The sequence below is a fragment of the Eptatretus burgeri genome, chromosome 12, assembly GCF_056783735.1.
Source record: "Eptatretus burgeri isolate ZD-2024b chromosome 12, Ebu_testis_v1, whole genome shotgun sequence".
NCBI lineage: Eukaryota > Metazoa > Chordata > Myxini > Myxiniformes > Myxinidae > Eptatretus > Eptatretus burgeri.
In genome coordinates, this window is record NC_140972.1 from 38,012,311 (window position 1) to 38,022,371 (window position 10,061).

At 42.8% G+C, this 10,061-nt stretch overlaps 1 protein-coding gene across 8 annotated transcripts in view; it reads left to right on the forward strand.

Moving 5' to 3' along the window:
• Positions 1 to 10,061, forward strand: part of LOC147015434 (actin-binding LIM protein 1-like) — a 283,326-nt gene that overhangs the window by 126,042 nt on the left and 147,223 nt on the right. For 7 of the 8 annotated variants that reach the window (XM_085850179.1, XM_085850183.1, XM_085850185.1 and 4 more), the window contains one exon: positions 6,353 to 6,499. The exons of the other annotated variant lie outside the window; for it this stretch is intronic. In XM_085850179.1, coding sequence (XP_085706305.1) covers positions 6,353 to 6,499 — 147 coding nt within the window. The remainder of the gene's footprint in view (positions 1 to 6,352; positions 6,500 to 10,061) is intronic. 8 annotated transcript variants of the gene reach the window in all.

The following is a 10,061-nucleotide window of genomic DNA, read 5'->3' on the forward strand; positions in this document are numbered from 1 at the left end:
TGTGGAAATTCGCATTACACCATAAAGGGCCCTCAGGTGAGATATCTCCATAGGTACATGTGTAGTTAGCCCAAACCTGTTGTATAGAGGGAATTTATGTGATCCATTCGGGCTGTGATCCTCCAGTTAGCCATTTTCTGTTCTATCTTTTATTTCAAACAAACAGCATCTCAACAACCACGCCATCCTCATCACAGCGCCAACCACACTACAACCACGCTACCTCCACCATCTACTCTACCACATCTTCGCCACTACGTCCGCTTCCGAACGGCAAACAAAGGCGCAAAGGAAGGAACTGCGAGGATGCGCGGTTTTCCCCGCCTGTTTCTCCCGCCTGATCTTCTCTGCGCTTTGGAGTGGAGGAGGGGCGATGCAGGTTAAAGGTCAGAGGTCATGTAAGGGAGGGGTCTCATTTTGGGGGAATAATTCTCTGGCCCAGAGCCAAAAACTGACTCCCCCGGCCCCCGCATGGGGCGGGGTGGAGGGAGAGCGTGAGGGAACGCCCTTTTCGGGAACCCTCTCGAAGGAAGGTGGAGCCGAGAACGGGGCGAGGCGAAGGGCGGAGCCCCGCGCTATAAAAGACGAACACGGGCGGGGCGCCTCTTCCTCTTCCGCCTCTTCCTCTTCCGCCTCTTCCTCTTCATCTTCTTTTCGTCTTGGCTGGTGGTCTGGTCTGGTCTTCAGTTGGTCTTCAGTTGGTCGGCAGTTGGTCGAGTTGGTACGAGAGTCTGGTTCTTGAGGGAAAAGGTCCTGTGCCCGCGGCTTGGCGAACGGCCCTGTCACGAAGGCACGGACGGGAGACGCGGCAGCGCCCGTTGTGAGGTGGACCTGCGCGTCCGGACGGGGAGTGCCGGCGAGGGTTCGCCGGCCGCGAGAGAGGTCGGGGCCAGGCGTGACCACGCTGACGGTCGTGGGAGAGTGACTCACCAGCCATAAAAGGGAAGTCGCGACTTCTTTCTTTCTTTTCCTTCCTTTGCTTTTTGTATAAATGTGTGTGTTGGCGCCGTCTGTGAAGTAGAACTGCGTAAGTGTTGCCATGTGTCGGTCGTAGTCGGTTGTAGCTCTGCATTTGCTTTTGTTGCATGACTGTTTTAACTGTTATATGTGCATTTTTGACTGTATGGCTGTATATATGTGCTTGTATGTGTGTGTGTGAATAAAATGCTTGCTTGTTGAACTGTTCCCGCTCTGCTTAGTCCCTTTTCCTTTTTTTATTGACCCTCCATCTTGCATCACGTAAGGGGTTTGTAGTGGGTGCAACATCCCGGTAATTAATCGGAACCGTCAAGGCCGACGATAACACCGCTCGGTTATCACTGTAGCACGGAACGGACCGCTTAAGCGGTTCGTGTCCGGAATCGGCCTGTGGCGTGGTATGATCGCCCGGTCGACCATTCACGCAGGTACTTAGGTGGATCGAATTTGGCGAGCAACCCTATCTTGCGCGGGTGGGAAAATGGCACGATCGTGGTGAGGTTAAACCCCCACCCGTGACAAGCTTCCGGCGTTGTTCCAAGAGGGTCACGACAGAATTGTCCGTCCGGTGGGCGACGTGCCGCGATTCGAGTTACGTGGCTGTTCGCACGCCGGCGGGCGTGAATTCGCAACAGTATCTTGGTAAAAGATGAACTAGATTGTATTCATACAATACTTAACCTGCACAGTGTTGAGAAGGATTTGGTGCAAGCCAACTCTTGTGGCAGAAAATTTGTAAGTTAAAAAAATTAAATTCAAATCAAATGGAAGACCAAATATAATAGGTACTGCAATGGTGTCATGAGAAGGAACCTGAACAAGCAAAAATCAAAGATGAAACCATCAGGAAGAACCTGAATAGGACTAGGGTTTCAACTGCTACTCCTCTACCCTCAAACCCATCCATGCACAGTCAAGTGAATCTTATTCAAAGAAATAAAAAAAAAAGAATGTAGATTCAAAAAAATAAGCAATTCTGGCTACCAGACCATGCGCCCGATCAGGTTGAACTTTAAAACATTTATTCCGCATCACCATAAGATGATAATTTTGAAGTTTCATGTTGATTGGTGCAGCAGTTCAAGAGAGAATTAAAAAAATATTTTCCTTCAATCCAACATGGCTGACATAAACCATGTGACCTACAAATTATTTATGAACACCCTGGTATTCCCAAGGCTTGGGGAACAAATGTGTGAAGTTTTCCCTCGATCTGTCCAACCGTTCAGGAGAAGAGGATTTAGGTTCAATCCAATGGCTGCCAAGCGATGTGACCTGTGACGGAATCGGTATGGAACCTTTTGTTCCTCATGGATAGGCGGTCATACCTGTATAGTTTCTCCTCTATCTGTTCAGCTGTTTTGGAGAAGATTTTATTTTTAAACAATATGTCTGCCATAATTTTGTGCCAATCGGATAAGCGGTTCCAGAAAAAAGAGAATAACAAAATGCAAACACGCACGTACCGGACCGTTCGCTTAACCCTGCTTTTTGCTTCGTGAGCGCAGGCTAACAATGTTACTCTGCAAGTAGAGATTATGTACTTTGCCTGGGCTCATTGCATTGTTGTTAATTTGAGAAGCATATAATTAATCCTCAAAATACATTGTTATGATTTGGTCATCAAGCTCAGCCAGATGCAAGTGACAAAGGAAGAGTGTTGATTATGTGGGATTTTTACTTGCCAGGGATAGATTGGGTTCAGAAACAGGGAAATGGCACAGCAGAGGAGGATTTCTGAGAACATGTGCAAGATTTATTTTTAAGCCAGTTTATGGATAATCCCAGGAGGGGACTGAAATGTTAGACCTCCTTTTTATTGATGATCCCAATATGGTGGAGGAGGTGCAAGTTGGAGAGCATTTTGTGAAAAGTGACCATAACATTGTGTGTGCAAGGACTCTGTTAGGAATCGCAGTTTTGGGATAGTAGAATTAGGCTATTGGATTTTAGAATGCAAACATTGAGGATATGAGAGAGCTGGATGCTGTCGATTGAGAGAAGCCACCAAGAGGCCAATAAGCATCAGAAAAACTGGCAACTTCAAGGAGCAAATATACAGTGTAAAGCATAAGTACAGGATGTGCCATAACCCCTCCCCCCCCCCCCACACACACACACAAAGAAAATCCACAATACTTTCATTTTTATCCTGAATTACCATACATAAAACTTACATAACACTTATCCCATCTCGTCTTCAGTTGTCCTACCCTTCCTCCCACCCATGGTACACTGCGGCTTGTGTCGTGGCATTTGTCCTGAAACAACTTGCCTTCGCCTCATGGAAGGCAAATCCAACTAAAGGCTATCTCACTTCCTTCCACAAATCTCATAACAAGTGTGTGTCTACCCTCAGGAGAGCCAGAAAACAACATCTCATCTAAAGTCTGAACTCTCAAACCTGTCTCCTCGTCCAAATACTGGTGACATCTCGTTCATCCTGTTTCTGGTATATGTTCCCCCTCCATCCCTCCCTTACCGCAAATAGCCGCACATCTGACAAGGCACGTGAAAAGGCTGAATGCCTAAACTCCGTGTTTGCTTCTAAATCTTGTGTCTCAAACCCATCACTTTCTGAACCCACCTTACCCAGTCACACCCAGCTGTTTCTGGACTCGGTGTCCTTTTCTTCTCACAAGGTGGAGAGTTTGCGATCAAACCTCGACTCAGACTCTGCAACCGGTCCAGAAGGCATCAAACCATGTTTCCGAAAAACCTGCTCTGCTGCTCTTGCTCACCCTCTCTCCATTCCATTCACCCTCTCACTTGCTCAAGGTCATCTGCCATCTTCTTGTAAATCAGCAAACATTACCACTCTGCATAAAAAGGTGCAAAAACAGATCATTGCAACTGCAGACCAATGAGCCTTCTCCCAATCATCAGCAAGGTCATGGGATCCATCATCGCTTCAGTCATTAAATCCTTCCTCTTCTCCAATGGCCTGATTTCCAATTATCAATTTGGTTTCAGACCAGGTCACTCTACCCTGGATATGCTGCTTCTGCTCTCCCAACAATGGATGGAGGTCCTCAATGCCAGACATTGAATCCAAGCCATCTCCCCAGACACATCACGTGCTTTTGACAGGGTCTGGCACCCTGCACTGCTCACCAAACTCTCTTCCTATGGTATCCAAGGACATCTCCACTCATGTCCCATGGACTTCCTCTCCTGTTGCAACCAACGCGTGGCCCTTAATGGAGTTCTTTCATCCCCTCTTCCTGTCCAGGTTGGAGTTCCTCAAGGCAGTGTTCTGGGCCCTGTTCTTTTTCTGGTTTTCATCAATGATCTCTCTGACTCTCTGGAAAATCCTCTTTATCTCTTTGCTGATGACTCCACCCTCTGCCGTACCATCTGTCATTCCTCAGATCAGCAAGCAGCAGCTTCTTCACTCTCTGCAGATCTAGATAAAATCACAAGCTGGTCCAACACGTGGAACATGTCTTTCAACCCTGACAAATCTCACACTCTCACTATGTCTCTCCAAAAGGACCATCTGGAAATCCCCCTCATCTAGTTTCTCAACAATCCTCTTGAAGAAGTCTTTTCATTCAAGCTTCTGCATCTCACTATCTGCCATGATCTTTCCTGGGAAAGTCACATTTCCAAGCTAGCCTCCAAAGCCAGTCGCTGAATGGGCATCCTTCATCGTGAAAAGTCCTTCTTTGGCACATGTGAGCTCCTGATCACACAACTGAGTTCTTTGGCAAACCTGTGCACAACTGAGTGACAAAGCTTTCGTCCAGAACCTGACGGAGTGCTGCTCTCCCCTCTGAGCTGGTGCTCCCGCCTATTACATTTCTCAGCTTTACGCTGTGGAAACCAAGGCATTAACTTCATTGGTATCTCACTTGATGAGGCTGATTCTTTGGGTCTCTCACTCTCTCACCGCAGGCAGGTCGGTGGTCTCCTCCCCGGCCTCGCCCCCCCCCCCTTGCTCTGTCTGAAATATGTCCCCCTCATATTTCCGCAGGGTGCTCAATGTCCATCAGCAACCCCCTTCTGGTAAAAGTACCAAAATCAAGAATCATTGCTCACCTTCACTCTTTCAGTCCTCTTTTTTTCCCCACCTTTGGAACAAACTCCCACACTCTCTTCAATCCCACTCTCGCCTCCAGGTCTTCAAAACAGCTGTTCACCACCATCTCTTATCTTCCCCCATCCAGACCCACGATCTTTTCTACCCCCACCAATCCACCCCAAACCTACCTCCTTCAAATTCTCTATTTTCCTTCCTGAAAGTCCTTGTTGTGTCCATCTTGTTTATCCCGTGCACGCGCCCCATCCCTCTCCCTTCCACAGATCTCCTCATGTCTCTGTTCCCCACTGTTTTGTGCTTCACTCTCCTGCCCCTCTTGTCTCCTGCTCCCCTTGTTATACGTTTTGTGTGTTAGCTCTTATATGAGCCTCAACATTGTATAGTTAAAATTTAAAAAAGACAATGCATGAAGTGGCAGCAGAAGCAGTCGATAGTTTTAAATAGGAATGAGGTTGGAATCTAGAAGCATTGGAGATAGAGCGGTACTGAGATATCGGCAGGACTTGCAGATTGTGTGCATGTGCATGGGTGATAGTAGACATGTGTAGTGATAGCGATGTCTGTTTAAGGGTCTCTTCTCTTATGTCTGTGCGTTTGCCTTCGTCCCTCCTCCTCCCCCAAAAAGAACCAATTATAGTTAAAATAAATTGAAAACAAAAAACCTTTATGAGCGGAGCATTCACATTGAGTCTGTGGTGTGAGATGGAGTTGTTTGGTGTGTTGTTGTTGTTGTTGTTGAGTAGACGTGATGAGCTGAATGGCCTCCTCCTCCATCAATGTTCCTTGAAATTTCTTATTAGTTCTTTCTTGTTCTGAATTTGAAGTATTCCTTTTAAGGCAGCAAAGAAAAGCATTCACCCTAGAATTTCCTTATTTAGTTATCAAGTTTTCCTTCATCCATTAATGTTACCATGACGATTTAAGATACACTGATAAATCCATCGATCACCCCTCATGGCTACTGTAATGCTTACAAAGTATAAATCACAATGTTTTGCTCAAAATGTAATACTGCATGAATGTGTCACTGCCGTCGACAGTGGATTGTATGTTTTCAAAAGACATTTGAAGGATGCGTCCACAATGCCTAATTATTCAGTCTGATGGGTTTTATTGAAATAATTTCATAATAATCGTTTGGCCGAATGCAGCCAGTTTGCATGCTTCGCAAATGTTTTAGTTCATGCTACTTATTGGCCTGGAAGTTTTATGTAGCAATTAAAACAGAGAAAGTATTTCTTGAAGACAATGAAACGTTAACGTATTTGATGTTCCTTGGAAGCTAATAACAATATTTCTCACTTCATTTTTCACCCACACCCGCTCACCCAGTCACCCCCAAGCAAGAAGCCCCCCCACCTTCGGCATCAGGGAAGGATAAGCCTGCAGTCCTTTGCCACAAGTGCAAGCTCCCTTGCAAAGGAGAGGCCTTGCGTGTGCAAGACCGCCACTTCCACATCAAGTGCTTCACCTGTAAAAGTAAGATTTTAATCATGATTGAGTTTGGGCTTCTTGTTCTTAGCTCGTCTGTTCAAAGAACAGAGAGCTATCGCGATACCCCCAGCGTGAGCGTCAGCGTGAGTGTGAAAATGTTAAAGTTTTTGGTGCAAGTTATTTCCTTTCTAATGTTTTTATCGACTACACTATTTTTTACTGATTACAATATACAAATACATATATTGCTTTAAAATTATTTGGATCAGACTTCACTGCAATGCTTTATAAAAAATATTATTAGACTAGTTTTTTATAAAACGATAAATGTATAAACAGGCGAGCATTGGGTGGCTTTGACACCAACTCTCTGGTTTTTAATACGTCGACGAAAGCTCAAAGGCTTCTACTTCTCCTTTTTGTCTCTCTTCTTCGCTTGTAAGTAAAATATACACATATATATATATATATATATATATATATATATATATATATATATATATATATATATATATGCCTTAAATATTTTGACATTGATGAAGGTTTAAAGAATTTGATAATGGAAGTACTCTCTATCCAACATGGTTTTCAAATGAGAGAGTAGCACACTAAATTGTATCAAAGTAAAACAATTTTTACCTTGTTTCCTGATCAAGAATGTTAAATTATTCGCTCGAGTTCATGTTCTTGTGGTCTTATTCCTATTTCTGCTCAATACCCGTCATTCATCCAATTCCTCGATGATTGCCCTCTTATTCGAAATTTTCCTATTTTAAACAAGTTAGGTGTCTTCACTGACAAGGCAATTGTGGGCACTTACCACATTTTGTAATGGCTGATCCTGTTGCTGCAGTGATTTTATTTTTTTATCCTTTTATGTTTGTATTACGTCGGCCATAAAGCTGTCTCCTTCCCATGCCAGGATGTGTTATAAGGAGGTGACAGCCGCACACCGTTTCGCATGATAAACAGCTTTGACTGCTTGTATTAAGGAAAGGAATATGGATTCCTGTGACTTTAATTTGCAGGGATTGTAAAAGCAGAAAGTGTGACCTACTTGTAATAAAAAGACATTTGAGTTCAGAAGAGGAGAGACACACTTGTACTGACTGTGACATGGAAAGGTAAGCGAAGGATTTTTTTTCATCAACTCAGTTATATAAGGGTGTGTTTACCACCATGGGAAACGAGGTGCAGGCTGATGTTTCGATTGTTAGAACTTCATCAGAGCAAATGAGCTAACGCTCAAAACATTCCAGGAACACTGGCTGTGAGCATGGGGTGTGGATTACTGGCCTGGGCTTTGATACATCTCGTAAAAACAGAATGATGCATCGAGTCCTAACTTCCTGAGCCAGCACATGTGTTGCCAGTGCTTGCTGTGACCAATGTTATTCAGAAGTTGTCATTTTGATTCATCTTTATTTTAGTCATTCTTGTCGTCCTTCATTACCCTGTGCACACGAAGCGAAAAGCGTTGTTAAGCGATTGTTTCACTTTTTCTGTCTGTCTACAAATGTCGGTTTCTGATTGAGGGACAACGTAATTTAAATTGAATGTTATTAATTCGAACATGAATCGGAAAACAAACCTTTCCATTTAACAGTACTTTGTCTCTGAATTTGTCTCGATTGCACATGTGCGGAGTGGAGTGAGATGATTTTTTTTTTGACTGTTTGCCTGTATGGCAGTCAAGCAAAATTGAAAATCATTCCAAACACGAAACTTACTGTTTTTTAAAGATGTCATAACTGGACACGTACAACAGGCACAAATGACTAACGTAACGTGTCAGAAAGGGTGGTATCATAGACACTCCGCCAATGGTGGTAAAACAGCAGGAAATTGTGGAATTAATTTATTAATGCGACTTCTACAATCTTTATGTTATTTAAATTGAATTATATACATACTTGAACACTGAAGAACACAAATCACCTTCTTTGCACTTCCAAGAGGTAAGTACCTCCAGTTTAGCAGTACTTGTACATGTTAAATAAGGTTGTGTTTAAGGGTGATGTACAAGATTGCTGCAATAGCGTTAAACTTCCGGCATTTTTTTTTTTTAAAAATCTTTAAAATTATTATTTTATTAAAATTGAAGTATATACCTGAACATGTGTGGGGTATCATGATCTATGAACCCTCTAGTTACCTCTGCCACCGAAGGTGAATGAGGTTATGTTTTCAACCCTGACTGTCTGTTTCTTTGTTTATCTGTTTTTCTGTCTGTCTGTGTACAGGATATCTCAAAAAGTTGTCGATGGATCCGGATGATATTTTGTGGACAGGTTCAGTGTGTGACAAGGACGAATTGTTCAGATTTTCGTTAAAATATGAATCCAATCCGACTACTATAATTTTTAAAGTGATTCTTCACCATTGAGAGATCGGGCCAAAAACGATATATAGCACAATATCTCACAAAGTTGCGGACGGACTCGGACGAAACTTGGTGGACACGTTGGGTGTGTGACGATGAAGAATTGATTAAATTTTGGTGAAGATTCGAATCCGGATCCAAATTTTTTTGAGTGATTCTCCACCATTGAGAGATGCGGATAAACTAATACTGTATATAGTCGATATCTCAAAAAGTTTTGAACGGATTTGGATGAAACTTTGTGGACAGGTTGGGTGTGTGTCCATGATGAAATTGTTCGACTTTGGTGAAGATCCGAATCTGGATCAGGATACGAGAATTATTTAATTGCAAAGTGATTCTGCACCATTGAGAGATAGGACCAAAAATGATATATAGAATGATATTTCTAAAATGTATTGGGCCTGATATGTTCTTGTGGATGAGGAATTACGTGGCGGAGGTATGTGCTCCACCAAATGCTCTTCTAGTTCATTTTGTGTTTCAAGATTTTTGCTTGAGTGCAATATTGGATTGTTATATGGAGGGATAGAAGGAAAGAAAAACGAAGTGAAAACTCACTTTCATGCATCATCATAAATCCAAGAAAATTATTCTTTTCGGACATATCATTTTGTGTAATTTGTTGGTGTTTTTTAAACTTGGGCTGGTGAAGTGATTCAAATTTATGTTTCATCAATGTAATTTGGAAAGTCCATTTTGCTTTTACAAATATCACCACTCGATAGTTTTACAGAATGATCTTTCTTTCTTTTTCTTTTTTGTTCATTCATTCCAATTGTTTGCACTTAGTTTTGCACTTATATTTGACAAGACAAATTCACAAATATTCACGTTTGGTTGCTTTGGCATAATTTGGCATCCAGTCATCACTTTGAAGCTTCATAGCTTTGTTTGATAAGCTTTGTAGAGGAGTGGAGGCTTTTGTGGGGGTGGGCAGGTAAAAAATACAAGCATATTTGGGAGGAGAGAAGGGGAGAAAATGTTAGATCCTCAACAGAACTGGCATCAACAAGCTGGTAGTTGGTGGCTCAATCCCAAACATGACTTCATGTTGATAATGCTTGCAAATTGTGCTGCGATTATGAGGCAATGTTCTGGTTTTAAATTTCTTTGAACTATGCGTTGGAAGTCAATGTTTTCTGTGAAGCATGTGCATCCAATGGCTATGTACAAGTTGAGCTTGATATTATTCTGTGCAATTCACAAGCTGTTCTCTCTGTA